This window comes from Oxyura jamaicensis, chromosome 33, assembly GCF_011077185.1.
Source record: "Oxyura jamaicensis isolate SHBP4307 breed ruddy duck chromosome 33, BPBGC_Ojam_1.0, whole genome shotgun sequence".
Classification (NCBI taxonomy): domain Eukaryota; kingdom Metazoa; phylum Chordata; class Aves; order Anseriformes; family Anatidae; genus Oxyura; species Oxyura jamaicensis.
Window position 1 is genome coordinate 1,494,166 of NC_048924.1, and position 18,224 is coordinate 1,512,389.

The 18,224-nt window shown below is 51.9% G+C and overlaps 2 protein-coding genes across 2 annotated transcripts; both read left to right on the forward strand.

The window, feature by feature from the left end:
- The first annotated feature begins 362 nt into the window (after nucleotides 1-362).
- On the forward strand, nucleotides 363-4,019 carry AQP5 (aquaporin 5). The gene is made up of 4 exons (XM_035308945.1): nucleotides 363-850; nucleotides 2,150-2,314; nucleotides 2,577-2,660; nucleotides 3,216-4,019. The coding sequence occupies exons 1-4, from the start codon at nucleotides 488-490 to the stop codon at nucleotides 3,399-3,401; spliced, it is 798 nt and encodes a 265-aa protein (XP_035164836.1). The 5' UTR covers nucleotides 363-487; the 3' UTR covers nucleotides 3,402-4,019.
- An 8,961-nt stretch (nucleotides 4,020-12,980) lies between these two features.
- On the forward strand, nucleotides 12,981-17,844 carry LOC118155614 (exendin-3-like). The gene is made up of 5 exons (XM_035308996.1): nucleotides 12,981-15,206; nucleotides 15,772-15,880; nucleotides 16,562-16,714; nucleotides 17,141-17,209; nucleotides 17,627-17,844. Exons 2-5 carry the CDS (start codon nucleotides 15,780-15,782, stop codon nucleotides 17,634-17,636), a joined length of 333 nt encoding a protein of 110 aa, XP_035164887.1. The 5' UTR covers nucleotides 12,981-15,206; nucleotides 15,772-15,779; the 3' UTR covers nucleotides 17,637-17,844.
- Nucleotides 17,845-18,224: the final 380 nt, after the last annotated feature.

The following is an 18,224-nucleotide window of genomic DNA, read 5'->3' on the forward strand; positions in this document are numbered from 1 at the left end:
GCAGCAATGAGACTTTCCAAGCAAAGCTACAGTGCCCTCCACTCTGCAAGCAAATGGAGGACGGGAATAACAAGAACACCTCTAGCAAAACACCCAGCACCTGGCGGGAGGGAGGTAGTAAAAGGGAAACGCAGAGGAGGGAGCACAGCGCCGTTATGCAATCGCGTTATCTAACGACCACGGAGACACCCTATAGGGGCTCTTTGTTTGCGGAGGGAAGGAGAAAGAAATGCCACCAATATCTGAGTCACTGGTTCACCAAGAGGCTCCGAAGTTATTTTCGGATGGAAACTTTTCCAGTTTCACATGATAATTTGGGAGGCCTGGCTAACTCCTCGGCTCCACCCCCCGCCTTGTAACACAGCTCCCTGCTGCTGTTGCATATATAGATAGGTATGGCCCTACAACTCGGTGCAGACAGAAGAGCCTGGAGACAGAGGAAACCTAAACTTTCTTCTTTGCTGGCTGCCCTCTACCCACTCCCACTATGAAGAGGGAAATATTAACCTTGGCCTTTGCTCGATCCGTCTTTGTCGAGTTCATCTCCACGCTCATCTTCGTCTTCATCGGCCTCGGCTCGGCCCTGAAGTGGCCATCTGCCCTCCCCAGCATCCTGCAGATCTCTCTGGCCTTCGGCCTGGCCATCGGCACACTTGTGCAGGCGTTCGGCCACATCAGCGGCGCCCACATCAACCCCGCGGTGACCATCGCCTTCTTTGTTGGGAACCAGATCTCCTTCCTCCGGACGCTCTTCTACGTGATCGCCCAGCTGGCTGGGGCCATTGCCGGCGCTGGCATCCTCTACGGCGTGACACCAGCCAACACCCGTGGCAACCTGGCCATCAATTCGGTAAGTCTCCCCACCTGGAGATGATCCGCCGTGAAGCCCACCTCCCATGCAGGCTTTACTTCCCTTGTAAGCAAGCAGCTGGCACGAGCACTGACCCGGAGGGCCAAATCCGTACGGATGGCTGGTCTTGGCACGGTGTCCTGTGTGCACAGAGGGACGGGAACAAGATAGGAGCAAATGTCGATGTAGCTAGCAGAGTATTGACATGACAGGTTTATTGTGTGCAGTAATGAATGGCGTGGGTTTTTCTCCTTTAATAAGCGCTTCCTTTATCCTAAGGGCCCCAGTGAGTCACCAGCACCATTGAGATGTTCTTGACTGCAGCCTCTCCACCTGGAGATTAGTGTCAGGATAGGAGCTGCACCGGGAGACAGAGGGGGAGGGCAGAGAGCAGAGCCCAGTCAAACCAGTATGGGCAGGGGCAGCAGAAGCCCACCGGGGAGCTGGGAAATGGCTATGGATGGAGAGAGGGTGTGGAGAGGAGCAGCAGAAGGTGTAATGAGGAGAAACTCCTGGGAGGGCACAGAGGGGCTGTGAGGGGCAGGGGCTCTTGGAGGAGGAGGGGAGATGGCAGGACCCTCCAAGAGCAGCAAGGCCAGGGAGCACATCTCATACCCTCAGGGCAGCGCTGGGAAAGCAGCTGAAATGGGAGCAGTGGAGCTACCGCTTCACCCGAGCCCAGGTCCGGACCCCTTGGAGCAGCACAGGCACCTTGCAGAGGGTTCGATCGCTAGGACGAGGTGCTGACGAGGTGCTACAAGGTGTCTTACTGCCATGTGCTACATGTCCCAAACCGGTCACCTTGAGGTGGAAAAAAAAAAAAAAAAAAAAAAAAAAAGCCACCACAGCTTAGGTTGCTTCGTCCTTCCCGTGCCTGATGAGGTTGAGTCCACCTGACACAGTCCCTGGAGGCTAGCATGGAGGCCCTGGGACAGCAACAGCCCGGCTTACCCCCATGACGTGCCCTGTCGTCCCCCCCAGCCTGCGCCCTTCCTCCCATGCCCCTCTGCAGTGGCTGCTCCCCAGCCTCCTGGGGAGGTCCCCACAAAGCAGGGAGGGGAAGAGTCAGGATAAAATGGCTTGCAGTGAGCAAGGGGGAGAGATATGCAGGAAAAAAGGGACAAAGTGTGCAGGTGGAAAAGCTCTGAGTGCTGCAGCGAGAGGCAAATGAGGAGAGAGATGGGGATTGTCAAAGGAAAGAAGGGACTCAGGGCGGGGGGGGAAGACTTTGGGGAATTAAACAGAGAGAAAGACAAGCCCCGTGGACGGTTAATTATTGCCATTCTTGATGGTTCACAGCTCAACAACAACACAACCCCAGGCCAGGCCCTTGTGGTGGAGATCATCCTCACCTTCCAGCTGGCTGTGTGCATCTTTGCGTCCACAGACAACCGGAGGAATGGCAACGTGGGCTCCCCAGCACTGTCCATCGGCCTCTCCGTCGCTGTCGGCCATTTGGTGGGGGTGAGTGTCCAGGCAGGAGGACAGGGCAGGAGCTGCCACCAGGATGGGGCTCCCCAGAATGGTCTCACATGGTCGGTCCTAGAGGGACCTGCATTAGGAGAAGCAACAGGGCGTTGTCTGCGATACGTGGATCCCTGCCTGCCTGTGAGAGAAACAGCTTCAAGGGCCACTTCAGCCATTTCAGGCCCCAGTTCTGCAAAGCTGCTCGTATTTCCTAAGCAACATGACACCCACTAACCCGGTCTCCTTTCCTCACCGACAGATCTACTTCACCGGCTGCTCCATGAACCCAGCCAGGTCCTTTGGGCCCGCAGTCATTGTCAGGAGGTTCAGCTCCGCACACTGGGTGAGCATCAGCTATGTGCTGGGACAGGCTGGCTGGGGAGCCACCGGGGCCAGACACGGGCGACAAAGGGGGCAGGCAGCAATTCCCACGGGAATACAGCACTGGGAGTATCATGTCCCATCCTGGACCTGCAAAGTCAACAGGAGGGAGTTTGTTCCCCCAAAACACAGGGAGAAAGGAGCAGGTTAGCCCCGAGACAGAGTGTGCAAGGAGAAAATGATAACCCTCTGTGCAACGGATAGCACTGAGCTAGGACATCACCTGAGGTCAATAAGGCACACAGAAAAGCCTGGGCTGGGCTTTCCGCTCACCCAGCACTGCCTGCAAGCTCATACCCAGCCCTCCAGAACATCAGAGCTCTGCATTCACAGAGCTTGACATCTTCACCAAGCAAACGTTGAGGGGACTTCAACCCACAAAATCTACTGGAAGGGGTATTTGCATCTCTCTGGGGGCTGGGAGACGTGGGGCAGCAGGGGGATGCTGGTGTGATGGCTGCAGCTGGTGCACCAGCCTCTGAGACCTCCTCTCACCTTCTCCTCTGTTGCTTTCTAGGTGTTCTGGGTTGGGCCCATCCTTGGGGCTTGCTTGGCTGCTCTGCTGTACTTCTACATCCTCGTCCCCTACTGCATGAACATGTCAGACAGGGTTGCCATCGTCAAGGGCACCTACGAGTCAGAGGAGGAATGGGAAGAGCAGAGAGAGGAGAGGAAGAAGTCCATGGAGCTGACCCCACCATAGGAGCAGATGGGGAAAACAGGCAGAAGGAGGGGAGGACACCCCACACATGGGCTCATGTGTGCATCAAAACCAGGAATGAACACATCCAGCTACAGTAGACTCTTAAGCAAAAGTCTTCTAACTCAAAGGCCATCCATGACTAAGAAAGAAGAGAACATTGCAGTGTGTGTATATAATCTCTCTACATGAGCACGAGTGCTAGAAGCTCTCCTACCCTAACTGCAGCCAGCTAAGCCCAGTGAAGGAGTCTCAGCCCAGGACAGCCTTCCGTTGTGCTTTCACACCCACTCGGCTGCATCCATGCCCTTCTAGGTGTGATATTTGCACAATTCAGAGATGCCTGAGACCACACATTTGGCCCACGCAGGATTTCAGCCCTGCCTTCTGTGGCCCAGGGGATGGAAACACCAGCAAAGAAGAACGACCATTTTGGGCAGGTGGGTGCAGCAAAATCCCCCTTTTTCTCCCCACCCATTCTGCTCATAGATGCTCTTTCATGCATTAGCTGGTGCTGTTTATTCATGGCTGCAGAAAAAATGCATTTTTTTTTTGATTTTTGTGTGAGTTCTTTGTAATATAGTTTATTATTTATTGTGAATAAAGGAAACTTAAAACACATCATGGGTGCAATCTCACTCAGTTATCAAATTTTTAGGAGCAAAAATGGATTTAACTGGATGCAAAGCCATCTCAAGGATCCAGGGTAAGAGCAGGCAGCTGAACCCAAATCCTGCAGCAGCGGATGGCTAGGGCCACATTTGCCTCAGGGGAAGCAGGCAGCAAGGGCTGCTTTCCTTTGAGGCCATCTCCCAAGGACTGGAGCTGAAGCAGAGGTTGCCAGGAGAGGTGACACCTTAAGATTAGTCCCACTGATCCTGCTGGAAGAAAGCCAGTCCTGAGCAGGACCTGAAGGGGGAATTGCCAATGCAGCTGACTTGGACACACAGACACTGAAAGCACGTCCCAAGGTCCGGTTTGGTTATGCTTATTTTGCTGTGGATAAAGGAGAAAAGGCGATTTGGAAGGCAATAAAGTCCTTAATCCTGAGAGGGAAGGAGGAACAGGCACTGGTGCTGGTGTGGGGCAAGAGCAGGGGGTGCCCAGGTGCAGGGCATTTTGAAGCCCATCTCCCAAGGAGGGTGCGAGCTGGGAGGAGCCCAGAGCAATCCTCCTTCACCAGTTTGACTCAGGCACGGCTTTCTGCCATACCAGTTCTCCCACAAGGTTCCACAGGTGCCCTCAAAAACTGACCCGCAACGCTCCCCAGCCCCCTCGCCGGTGGCACCGATCCCAGGTGCCAAACCCACACCTTCACCCTGACCTTCTGCTGTGGCCCTGCTCTTCCAGTTCTGCCACCACCTTCTGCCAAAGCATCTCACCCAGGCTATCCTGGGCTCACTGCAACGTGGGTGCACTGAGCTGGCACAGTCCTGACCGTCCCTCCTGCCAGCTCCCTAAATCCTGTGCAGAGCTCCACCAGCACAGCCCCTCCTCGTGCTGTAGCAATGAGGTTTCCTCTGAGCACCAAAGCCCAAGGTGATGCTTGCCTGCATGCTCCCCACTACCAGATACAGCTCAAATGTGATCAGACAGGTCACCTACAGGTCAGTGTCAGCTGTTTGAGCATGCCAAAGTCATTTTGCAATTCAGGCTATGGCACTGCAGGAGCCTGGGTAGCAGCAGACCCTTGTCTTCCTCTGCCACCCCTAAGTTCTCAGTAGAAGAGGCAACTGACAAGCAGGAGAAAAGGAAGTGTAAGAGCTCTTAGCTGAGGTCACACAGATAGGTGGCAGAGCTAGGAAGCAGAAACGCAGTGACCCAGAGTGCAGCGTGGGGCTGGGGAAGCACCCAGTGCCCATGGAAGCATGTTGGCATCCCCAAAAGCCGCATCCCAGTCTCCTACGGATGCACCCCTGGACCCTGAATACACAGGGGCTGTCCCTGGGCATCCCTCCTTGCTTTGCTGATCTAGACCCCATCCACCTTTATGCTGAGAAAGGACCCACGGCTGCTCTGGCAGACCCCACACCCCTTCCCATTGTGGGGGAACTGGGGTGCCCAGCACCCACCAAGGGGCCCAGCCCCAGCACCGCCGGTGTGATCAACAACAGGGAGAAGAAGCCCAGCCTGGGTGTGAGCCCTCCATGGGGATGAATCAGAGGATTCTGAAGCAGCAGCTTTGCGTCACCACAAAAGTCACCCAGGCCACGACTAGAAAACACAAGCAGGATGGCCCCACACAGGGCTGGGGACAGCAGGAAGGGGGGCACCGCCTGTTGAGACCCTTCCCCAGCTCATAGGCAGGGGTGAGCTCTGCTAAGCCGGAGGTCAATGCAGGTGAGCACCCTGCAGATGCCAGCACCATCCCATGCTGAGCGCCAGCATTCTGCACCGCACTAGCCCCTTGCACACCCGACTTCCCCATGGTCCCTGTTGCATTTAATGTGTGCAGAGAGGTTGCATTTAATGCATGCTGCAAGCATCTTCACCAGAATGGGCACAGGGCAAAGCCCTAGTCCCAGTCGGGATCCCCTGAGGTCCTCCTGCCTGTTGCCACGAATGGGAACAGAAATGCTTTAAAACACATGAAGAATGGGTATTCTTTATTTTGATTTTTCCTCTCAACACTCACAGCTCTTCATCCCCATTTTTGGTGGGCCTGTAACCACAGAACACCGGGTTTTCAACACCCCTTTGCAAAAACAGCCATTTTGTGGGAAACAACCTTATTTCAGCAGATACAGAAAGGGCTGGTATTATCCCTGCACACATGAAACTTGATATACCTATAGTGCCTAATACTGGGCTGTGCTACGTACCTGAGAACACAGTCACAAGCGTGGCGTGCTTGTTTTCCCAGGTTCTAATGAGAAACAAGAGTTCCAATTTCTGGAACAGCATCTCCACGTACCCCCAAGCTATACACCTACACTGCTGCCTGCGTTTCCTCGCAGCCATACAGATCCAACACCGTGGTAAAAAGTGAGCTATATCAGTGCTTCCTATTTTAAAATATATATATGTACAAGACATTTATTGTCAGGCAAAACTGTTACGCTAAAACACCTCAGCATGCCGTTCTTGCAATGCCATTTGCTGTGGTTAAAGATCAGGGGTGGGGGGAGTGGTGGTGGTGGGAGTGGGTGCAGTTATTTCCTGAATACCCATAAGCAACTTCTTTGCACTAAGAAGATTATGCAGGCTGTTTCTCATCCTTAAGTCGAGTATCTTTTCCATTGGTAGGTAATTACCACACACTTTTCAAGATTTCCGACTTTTTCTGGCAGGGAAGAAAAACCCAGCTATTTTCACGTGTTGTGACAGCTCAGAAACCTTTTATGTTTATATGCATCAGAGGCCTATGCAAGGAAGGTCTCTAGCAGCTGTCTGTGAATCGTTTCATGCCCCTGAAGCAGAAGTTGCCAGGCCATTGCAGAGGCAGGGGAGGGACAAGGTGCTTGAAGAAATAAAGACCCAGAGGCAATATCTCAAACAGAATTCTTCAGTGGGTTGCAATGGACTGAAGCAAAGAGGCACCTGCAAGGGGCCAGCCACAGCTCTCTCCATCACATTGCCCAAGTGAAAAGGGATAAAATGTATTTTTAATTGGGAGCTTATCCCTTCTGGACTGGTAGCAGGGTGGACTATTTTGCAATCCTATATGCTTTGCTTAAAGCCGCAGTTTCTGACTTCACACAGAAAGCACGAGGCTGTTTTTCACCTGGAGAGAAAGAAAGAAAAAAAAAAAAAAAGTGCCCAATCCTGCTTGTTGAAAAGAGGATGACAGATGAAAAATCCAGAATAACAACGCACAGAATGGCACAGCACAGTGGAGCAGTATTGCAACAGGGTGACACCAGCAGGTCCGTGTGGCAAGGGACGGCCGATGTCCCCGCCAGGAGGATTGCTACCGCTTTGCTGCAGAGCACCAAGCATCCAGGAGCCAATTCAGGATTTCAGGATCTCCATGAGCCACCAGAAAGCCAACATAGAGACATCCTCCCTCTGCGCATGGCTCTGCATGAGGAGATGTCCAAGGCTTGCAAATAAACCAAAAAAAAGAAGTTTCTAGTGCATCACATGAGGCTGATGTGCAGAAACAGCACCGGTAAAGGTGAACTCTGCACAGAGACGCGGCAAAGGCTGGCATGGGTGCTGGCATTAGTCATGGCACAGCCTGTGCCAGCGCCCATCTCCTCTTAAGCACAAGCTCCAAGTCCTCCCCCTCCTACTCAGCCTCTGCCCAGCCTACAGCCGCTGCAGCGCTGTTTCGGTACGAGCCAGGAAACAGCTCACACGGCCGTCAGGGGCAGACAGCCACCCTTCCTGTTGTCAACAGGCATCACCCTGGCTCGGTAAAGCAGCCTCCGCCTGAATACCGGGTGCCATAATTTGTATTTTGGTTGCTGGGCACTTATCAGGGATGGTTTGGGGTTGACCAGCACTGAATGAGCACGTTGGGTCAGGCTCTGGTGCATGTGAAGCCATCAGAGCCCTGCTTGGCCCTTGCTGCTTCCAGCAGATCTGCAGCACACAAAATCCCAACGGGTGCACGGCCGGAACAGGGAAGATGCAGCACTAATACTGGAAATACAGAAAAAAGATGAGCACTGCTGCCTGAGAAAGCATGCAATTAAAGAAAAGGTTAGAAGGAGACATCCAGAGACCAGGCAGGATCCAAAGAGGGCTTCATGGTGTCACAGTTCCCACCAGCACCCTCTTACAGCCCCAAACTGCCTCTTCAAAGCCCAACAGAGCTCGAAGCTATTAGCAGGTGCCCCAAGGTGGGGGACCTGAAGGGGATGGGACTCAGCTCACCCCAGCACCAAGCACAGGTGCTCTGAAGCAGCACCCATGGGAGAGCAATGGGTGCCCAGGGCACCTCCTGCTGCCCTCTGCTGGGATGCACCACGGGAAGGAGAAAGAGGACACGGAAACCCCCACCAAAACAGGTGCACCCCATGGAAAAACCCTCTTGCTTCCACCCCAAAGCACAGGCAAGGCACCCCATCTGAAAACAAGGCTTCCTCACCCGGCATGCGGAGAGCACAGGCTCAGTGCCGGCTGGATCAGGGCTGCCTTTCCACTGCCAAGCTTCCTCTTACTCAAACCTTTGGCCTCCGCTTTCCAGGATACAGCCCACCGCTGCCCATTTGTTCCTAATCTCCCTCTTGCAAACAAGCAAAGTCCAGCCACAGTTCATATAATGGGTCCTTGTGTTTCTGGGTGGTGGTGACATTAAAGAAAAGAGTAATAAAGTAAAGAAGGGAAAATAAAAAAGCCTGCAGCCCAGAGGGCTGCCTGACAAAGGCGCTTTGTTGGGAAAGGTCAGCTCCAGAGCCAGGAGGGTTTCCCAGGCACAGCCGTTGAGAGCAACGAGGATGCGAGGACTTAGCAAATAAGGAGGGAATTAAACACATCTTTGTTAAACCACAGCCCTTGGAGGCCTCTGCAGTGTCCAAGCTCCTGTCCAGGGGAGATGCATGCTCAGGATTCGGGCTGTTTTACTGCAGAGCGAAGGGGTCCCAACATCAGTGCCTGGTCTCAGCCTACAACCAGCACAGTGCTTTGGGATGGCGCAGGAACAAGGCATGGGTCCTCAAGGACCCTTCTCATGCAGCAAAACTGCAGGGCTGCATATGACGGCTGGGAACCAGCTCAGCTCAGAAACCACCCCAAAAAATAACCACTAACAAACCAAATAAAGCCTCTGGCATGTGTCCTCCAGGATACAGGCCCTTCTCTGCTGGCTTGACATTAATCCTATTTGGCAAGCCAGCAAGAGCTCTTTTGCCCACAAGCAAGGTGCAGCTGCAGGTTTGTATAATGCCCTCTTGTGCAGACTCAAAAAAAAATATATTAAAAAAATGGATGAGAACAAACTCAAAACACCCTACATAATTTGCCTTTTAAAAGGGCTATAAATAAAGCAAATCAATTCCCCTTCCCCAACAATTCTTTCAGTTTTTAACAGCTGGGGTTTTTCCCCCGTCCCTAGAGCTGCACTAATTTGGTGGCGGAGCAGCCCTTTTCCTGCCAAAGCAATGTGAGCTGGAGAAAACCAGCCTTTTCTCGGCTTTTTTACAAGTCATTACTTTTTAATCCAGTTATCCAAACTGCCGATTACTTTCCCACACCAACAGCCACTGCTCTCCCCATGTAAAGCTCAGAGTTCATATGAATTATGGTATCTTTAATCAGTACTAATTGCCATCAGAAGGGAAAGGGATATAAATGCTATCAGTTCGCTTTGTTCCAAGGGCATAAAAAAATATTTGTCGGGTGTTTCATAAAGAAATCCTGTAAGTACACTTAATCAGCAGTTAAAGGCTCCCTTTTAAGTGTGGCGTGTAAATATGCACCTATTAGCACTAGTGACATCAGCAGGCTTGTTTTCCATATGTCTTTGTCCTTGGTTTTGCCCCATTGTCTGTTTTATGATTTTGCTTTGGATTTTGAGCTAAAAGCCACAGCTGAACATCGCTAACAGCACAGCTCAGCTCTCCCCCTCTGCAGGCAGCATCCTTGTGCTTAAGTTTACTCCTCCCTTCTGTACCAGCCAGCTCCCAAATACTCTTTTACATGGAAAGAATCTACGTCTAAGATTGCATCTTTGCTCCAGCAGCCACAGCATCTCAGCAAGGCCAACTTCGGTTCAAGCACAGCAACGTGGTTTGCATTAATTAATAAGGCTCTTCCCCACCACAGAGCTCCCCCACCCACATCCAGGCGTGCTCGAGGACTGCCTGTGGATGAGACTTCCCTTGGCACCAGCATCACCAGGAGCAAACATCCAGCAGCCGATTAGCTGCTGGGCTTCAGCTTCTGTCACTTCTATTTAGCACCAGCCCTGCGGTCTCCAACAGACCAAATTGGCCAGAAGAGGTACCCAAGATTGCTAAGAGGGTTTCTACATAGGCATGGGAGCTGCAGGTCCAAAGGCTACTGCTGCATCCTTTCAGAGGGACTCAAATCCTCCTGTGCAATGCTTGAGCATAGCAAGAATAAATTTTGCACTAACATCGTGGAGAAAGGAGGGCTCAGATGGGTTATTTGAGACCATCATTGACACTTGGTGCAAGCAAGCAGACAAAACTTCAGTCTCTGGGGCAAGGAGCTGAGGCCAAAGGGTCTGAATTCTGCAGCTGGAGCAGGATGCAACTCCCTGAGTTTATCACTCTGTGTCCCCTGGGGTAGATTGAAAGACATAGCCAAACATCCCCGGCTGAGCAAACACAGCTTCCCTATCTAAACAAGCAAGTGAATCTTGAGGCATAATTTGTCATCTAATTGCACCTACACACCCAGAGTTAATTGTTGCATTTGAATGCGAAGCAGTTTTGATTTATGGCAAGATCAGGTTTCATCAGCTGGTTACCACAGATGGCTGCCAAACTAAAAGCCACTGCAAACAGCCAAAGGAGGTCTCTGGTAGGCAAGATTTTTGCAAATCTAAAGACACAAGGGTTATTTAACCTCACAGAAGCCTGTTAGGGGCCCATAGTGATCAAGAAGGTGAAATTAAAACCTCTGCCACATGTGTTCCAGACTCCACTGAGGACTTTTTAGCCCGTGCACAAAGGTAAACTTGTCTCGTTAGTTTATGTAAGATTTTGATAATGTTACAGGCAAAACCAGAAAGCAGATAAGAAAAACCTGTCAAAATTTTCCGCATATCAAAGCCCAGCCAGACCCAGTACACCACCATCTCTGTCTCAGATAATGAAGTGGAATTAAATAAGAATCCCCAGCCCTAAATTGGGATTTCGGCAGGCTGCAGGCACATAACCACCGAGGCAGCAAGCCAAACCTTTTTACAGCCACAGGAGCACCCAGTCCCGTGGGCATCTCCCCACACACTCACGGTTTTGCCTGCCCAGAACTGCCCCGGCTCAGCTCCCGTGGGGCCCCAGAATGAAGCAGCAACCACTTGGTGCTGGGCCAGGGTGCCCTGAGGACCGAGCTTGCTCACCACAACCTATTTAGCACAGCTGACAACAATCTCTTTCCTCCAAAAGCAAGAGGGAAGCACCCACCTGTCACTGCAGAGCATCATGCCGAGGGCCCACAGAGAGCAGGGGAGCCACCAGGCCGGCAGGCTGAAGGCCTTGGAGGGGCTGAGCACCGGGATTTAGAGGCAGCGAGGGCTCAGCCCAGTGTCCTGCATCCTGCTCCTCCTGCTGCTTGCTGGGTTTTCAGCCGAAGCCTCTGACCTGGGCTTCACATGGTCCCCAGTGACCAGCACCTCCCTCTGATGAGAAGGAGCAGGGATGCTCGAATGGGAAGTGTCACCACTGCGGGACACCCACAGGGTGTCCCAAACATCAGCTCCCCAATGGCCCTGATGTGTTTTGCCAGCAATTCCCCACTAGTTTCCCATATGGGAAGCTTGCCCTTGGCCACGGCACCCAACGGCTGTCCTTTTTGCATGTGTCTCGTGGACATTTGGTGCTCATGAAGGGTGCTCAGGGTTGGGAGAACAAGGGGAGCTGGGGCCAAGAGAGATCTCACCCAGTTTCCTTCCGTTCTTTTAGCCCTGAAGGGAGGGCAGTGACAGATTCAGCCAAAATGGAGATCCACCACGGGGTAGATGCAGTCTGGACGTGGTTTCGGGATGGGCTACATGGCATTGGCCACCGTTCCTAAGGGCTCATCTCATCACAGCCTGCACATCACGTAGCTCAGCCCCACCTCTGCTTCCCACCGCGCTCTTCCTCCCTGGCAGCGGAGGTCAACCCCAAGCAGGAGGCTGTGAGCCCTCAGCTCTGCGGCATCAAAGGCAGAGTGGTTTCTGCCTCAAAAAACATGCTTAAAGGGGAAAAGAGGCAGGAAAATCAGCCAGCATCCTTAGGAATTGCCAAAAAACCTCTCTGCAAACACAAAGTATCTTTTTTAATGGACCTCCTTTTGCTGTTAAAGAATACCTGTGAAGGAAAACACAGGAAAAAGTCCAAGAGAGGCTGAAACTGAAACCGTGCACTCAGCGTCACCCTGAAGGAGATGTTTCAGGCGAAACCACTGACCCAAGAAGGTCTTTCTTTGCTCAGTTATGCCTTGGCAGGAGCGAGCTCTGACACACAGGTATAAGATTGCATTTAATTGTGACCAGGGAGGGAGGAGGCCACCAGCACCTCCAGCCATGGGGACAGTGAGAGCACGGGGAGCTGATTCACGGGGCGCTGGGCTCTGCGTCGCGGGGCTGGGAGGGTACACAGGGGGTTGGTTTCCCATCCCGAAATGCACCCTGCGGAGCTGTGGGATATGACAGGGCTCTTTGCAGAGGACCCAGGAAGGTGAAGTCAAAGCCCTTATTCCTTCTTAATCACAGTAAATCCCTCCAAAGTTAACCATCACTTGGTTTGATTGTGCCTGCAGCTCCAGGGTGGGAGTATCAGAGCCGTTTGTTGTATCTAAGGTGCCTTCAAGCTTGTGCAAGGGGGCCAGGGGATGCCATCGTGACCCCATTGCTCCAGGCAGGAGCATGAGGCTCTGTGGGTCTTCGCTGTGTTTTAAGGACAGGTTTAAATCTCAATGAGGCTTGCTTCCAGCCTGACTGTGGCCAGCCCTGGAAGGCCACGTCGCACTGCCACCATCGAATCAGCCCGGCAACTCTTGCCTCTCCTGGTGCTTGCAGACACCAAAGCTGGAGGCAGGAGGGCAGACTGGTCACACACCCGGTCCTGGGGGGACCTAACAGGGGAATGTCCTTCATCAGAGGATGGATGGAGTGTGGATGAATTTATCTAAACACTGGTAAAACGGGAACATGGAGCATGGTCCAGGAGTTTTCCCATCACTTGCAGGGAAGGTGCACCAAGCAGGACAGGCTGAGTGCTTTGGGATCCACTAAGCAACGGGGAGGAAGCAGCGAGGCAGAGGAAGGACGGGCAAAGGGCAGGCAGACAAAGGCTGCCACCTGCTGCCCATAAAAACCTCTCCAAGCCCTAAAACAGGACAAAATCCAGATCTGTGCATGCATCTTGAAGCACGGGTCCAAGCTCTCACAGTGCCATCGCCCCACATGGGAGAACCACCAGCAGCTCAGCCCAGGTGCAAAGAAGACACTCGGAGAGGGAAGACTGTCACAAAAGGGCCAAAAAAATGCCAAAGGGATGGTGAAAATCACCCCGGGTAGTGGAGAAGGAGTCTCCTAGGACACTTCCCCATCCCACTCTGATACTGGGAGCCACTATTAAGAAAAGTGAGAAGCAGCGCAGGAGCATTGCCCTGGCTGAGCTCAATTTCTCTTCTCACGAGCCCTGCACTGCTGCAGAGTTCGTGTTCCTTCCAGGCCAGGGGGACATCGCAAACCATGTCACCAGGAGCTAATTTGGTAGCGATAATAAATATTCCGTCCGAGTGATGGGTGGGAGATCTGGACCTCTCCTCTGAAGGTTGAGCTAATTAATCCCCTGCCTTCCTCCTCTGATGTCAGGCTTTCTCATGAGGCCATTGCTGGCCCTAATTAAAAGGCTCTTCAAGATGAGTGTCCCCTGAACACCAGTTGCATTTTGGAAGTGACAATAATTACAGAAATTTCTTTGGTAGAATAATAATAATTATCCAACCACTAGAAGAAAGGTCCCAGGAGGAGAGGACAGAAAATGGTGGAGAAATCATGGATTAGAGCCCTCATCTCTTCTGGTGGCTGGTGTTGGGCGAGGGAGAAACATGGCCCCGCTTCCTTAAGGCTTGCTGTTCTCTGCCCAGTGACTGTAAACCTATAAGAAGTGCAAATTTGGCCCCCCCCCCCCCCAAGCACTGAACCGTATAATTTCTTATGCCAAGAGCTCCCCCAGTGTCTCCAAACCACGCAGAACTGCAGTCTGACATCAGTCCTCCGGCCGAGCAGCCCTTAAGATCTTGCCCAACCTCCTGGCATCTCCAGGGGTCCCAGGCTTTGCTCTGTGTCCACAGGGAGCTGTCAGCACCAAGCACACCTCTCCTCCAGGACCAGACCCAGTTCCTTAGGGTTTCCATCGCTTCTGCTGTTCTCCAGCCTTTTTTCTATGGCTGGAATCGGGGATTTTAAAAGGATGAGCCCAGTTCCCAGGAGAAGCCCCTGCAAAACTATTGTCCTTGGCCTGACGAGTTACAGATGTTCCCCGTTTCTGGTCTGAGCCTGGATGTCCCATGGGATAAAATGCTGACCCAGATCCACAGCTGCCCATAGTGCTTCCAGTCACCCCCGAACTGATGAAATGACATTGATCCCCAATTCAGATTTGGCCCCGGGGGGCAAGACTGGGCTTGGTTGGAAAGTGGTGTCTGTCCACCTTATGAGCTGTAAGCCTGAATGTTACCGTGCAGAAGACAGCAGCAAGTGCTTGTGTGCTTTTTTTCTTTCCTTTTGTTTTTTTTCTTTTATGTTTTTAACTCACACCAAAGGTGTTTGGAAGGGCAGCCCTGCAGGCACAGAAATCATCTCTCCGTGCAAGATGTGCTGTGGCAGTGAGGGGGACAGCTCACCTGAGAGGAGGAAACCGATGGGTCACTCCTGTGGTCCAAGCAGTGAAAAAAATAAAAGAGAAGGAGCAATGACAAAAAATCCACCTCCTCCCTAAAGGCGTAAGCTGAAAAATATGGCAACAACTATATTTTTGCAACAGCCCCTCTTAAAAAATCCTGTAATGATTCATAATGACCCATCCAACTAAAAAGAGGAGTACCGATGACCTACCTGTCAGCTTTTAGCATCCTGCTAACAAGCTTAAAAGCACCGGTAAGGAGTAGAGTTTAGCCACAACCAGCTTGAAGGAGGAAAATAGGATCTTGCTTTTAGGGGAACGGTTGTCCCTGCAGAAGGTAAGTGCCTTTCCCTCCCTTCTTTATTACCAATCTTCAAAGAAATTAAAGCAGAGTAATGAAAGTGCTTGAGGATAAACCAAAAGCCTAATTTTCTGCGAACAAGGGGCGGGGGGGCAGCATTTTACTCCCTTAACTGCTAAGCCATCCAGCCAAGATAGGAAATGTAAAACTTTAATTAGCCAACTCTTCTAAAAGCAGCTATTCTGAGCAGATAATGGTCAGGAAAGTTCTGCAATATTGCGGTGATACATGTGAGATAGAAATATCGCTCCTGGATAGAAAGGGGAGGCTCGCGGTAAAGTTTATTGCGATGAACGATGTCTTTGGGTTACACAAACCCATTCCTGTGGCTGTGCGCCTAGGACTGAGCAACACCGTACGTGCTGATAGATAATGATGGGGATGCGGTTTCCGCATGCACCCACCAAAATGCTGCCGACACACCTGGAAAGGAGGCTGCGTCGTGCTGCATCCACCTCCTGCTATGCTGCAAGGTTTTGGGGGGGGGGGGGGGGATGTCAACGGTAATTGCAACCCAAGACTTTTCTATCTTGACTTCCAGGAAGGCAAATGAAGATCATCCGCTGGCTGTACCTCTCCGGGCTGGTGTTTGCCGTGCTGATCCCGGCGGGGTGGCAGATGGGTCCCAAGGACCTGGCCAACACGTCCAGGTACGGGCTTCAGCAGAGGCGGCCGAGGGCGCAGACAGTGGCTGTCAGAGCAGCTCCGCTCTGCTGCCAGCTGAGACGTGAGCATTCCTGGCTCAGGGGCAACCTTGCAATTAAAATGTGCCTGATTCTTTCATATTTGTCTGGACAAACTCCCTCCTAGCGCTCTGCCAGCCCACGCAGGGACATTGCCACGTTCCCCAGCGATTTCACAGTGCCCAGACCCAGGGGTTGTGTCGGCAGCACAGGGAGCAAGCCTGACTGCTGCTTTCCTCCCCACTTACAGGGGACATTGGGCCACCAAAGGCAGTTTGTATCAGGAGCTATTAGCTAAAGCAGATCTGCTGGACATTGCAAGGAGCAGAGAGATCTCTGCTGCCCGCAGAGATGCAGGGGCAGACCCAGGATGTGTAGATGCTGTGGGCACGGTGCTGAGCCCACCTCCATCCTGGGTCCCTCTGCATGGGTGGAAAACCCTTTGGGGTCCTTCTTCCCAGGCAAATTTTTGGAACGCTTCCATCAGCACCCTATCTGCATGCAGCCAAGCAAGATACAGGATGGTATCTTGCCATATACCATGGTATTTTGCAGCCCCTGCACAGAGAGGGCACAGGAACCTGCTATTTAATATGCATTAAACCCTGGGTTTTCCCCCATCTTTCCCCATCCGTCCCTCCCAAGCAGATGGCACTCATACAAATCCCAGAGCACCCACAGCTTTGCGTCCAACATCAAGCGGCACTCGGAAGGCACCTTCACCAGCGACTTCACTCGCTACCTGGACAAGATGAAGGCCAAGGACTTCGTGCACTGGCTCATCAATACCAAGCGCTACAGGTAGAAGGGCTGGGGGAGTGGGATGGCGCTGGGAAATACCCTCCCTGATGCAAACTGATAACACGGTTTTAGATGTTTACTACATTTTCTCCTGACATTCCTGCAGATGCCCATATTTTAAATTTTGCCTTCTAAAATAAATAAATAAATAAATTCAAAATGCTTAAAACCTGAAAAACATTGACCACACTGGATACAGCTGGGTTTCTGGCTACGTACCCTCACTCATCACATATCCAAAGGAAAAAAAGCACATTATGAAATCATCCCCGGCACATTCTTATTGAAAACATCCTTGTTGGCTTTGGCCACGTGCCATGGGGAAGGCGAGGTGCTGACCGCAGCACTGCCTACCCTCGAGCCCCTGCGGGGCAGCTTAGGGCAATGTCTGCAGCGGGTGCCGCAGTGGTGTCTTATTTTCGGCAGCTCCACAAAGAGGTACCTGAAGGAAGAGCCCCCCAGCATCCCCTTCCCGGCCACTGTCCTGCCAGCAGCGTAAGTCATCTCAAACTGCATAATGAGAGCAATTTCAAACTATATCTATAAATCAGATGGGACTGGGGCGAAGGCAGCAAAGCGCTGCTTCCTGAACCTACCTCTCCTTTTTGCTGTGTCATGTGGATTTTCTGGCATTTCTATGCAACATAGTAAGGAAAGTGAAGTTGTTTTGGGGCAGGGAATTAAAAAGTTTATGACAGGTAGAAGCAGTTTTGTGCTTCATTTCTGATTTAACATGGGGGGATCATCATCTGCAGTTGTAGGGGATATTATAAATGCTTCACCAGAGCAAAGTGGTCCTCTGCCAAATGAGAAAATTGCCGACGTTTTTTCAACATTCATAAACTCATTTGGGGGAGTTTCTATTTGGTGAAGGTCTTTGGTGTTCATTGCTTCTCTCCCCTTTTTAAAAAGGTACAATTAAGTGGCAAACCAAGGCATCCCAGCAGCGCCAGCCCGTGCTTCGTTTCCCAGCCGCCTCCCGAGAGTCTGCACCCACCACCGCTGCCGCTCAGCTTTCCCTTCCAACCTCTTCCCCACCTGTGTTTTCTCTGTACCTCTGCCTGCAGCGCCGCAGACCCTGCAGCTTTCCCCAGATTGCAATAAAACCCTTGCTAAAACTGTTTTCTGATGTCTCCAGCCCCTTCTAGCACCCCACGGGGATCCCACATGCTGCTGGCCAGAGGGCTTTGGGGCAACCAGGCTCCGAGCCCCAGTTCAGCTCAGGTGTTCCCATTTTATCCAAATTCTTTGTGATTTAGGTAAAAGAGCAAACAGGATGCACCCGCCTGACCCCATGAGGAGCCCATCCTGCACAGCCCTGTGCCAGATGGGGTGTTGTAGGACACAAATATAAATAAATGACTACATGAAAGACAACTAGAACCATTCTGCTCCATTTCTTCGGAAAATGGTACCAAAAAAAAAAAAAAATCCTCCCAGGGAGGAGAAACTGCTTGTTTTTTGCTACAGATCAAGGGACATAAGTGACATTGCTCAAAAAAAAATGATT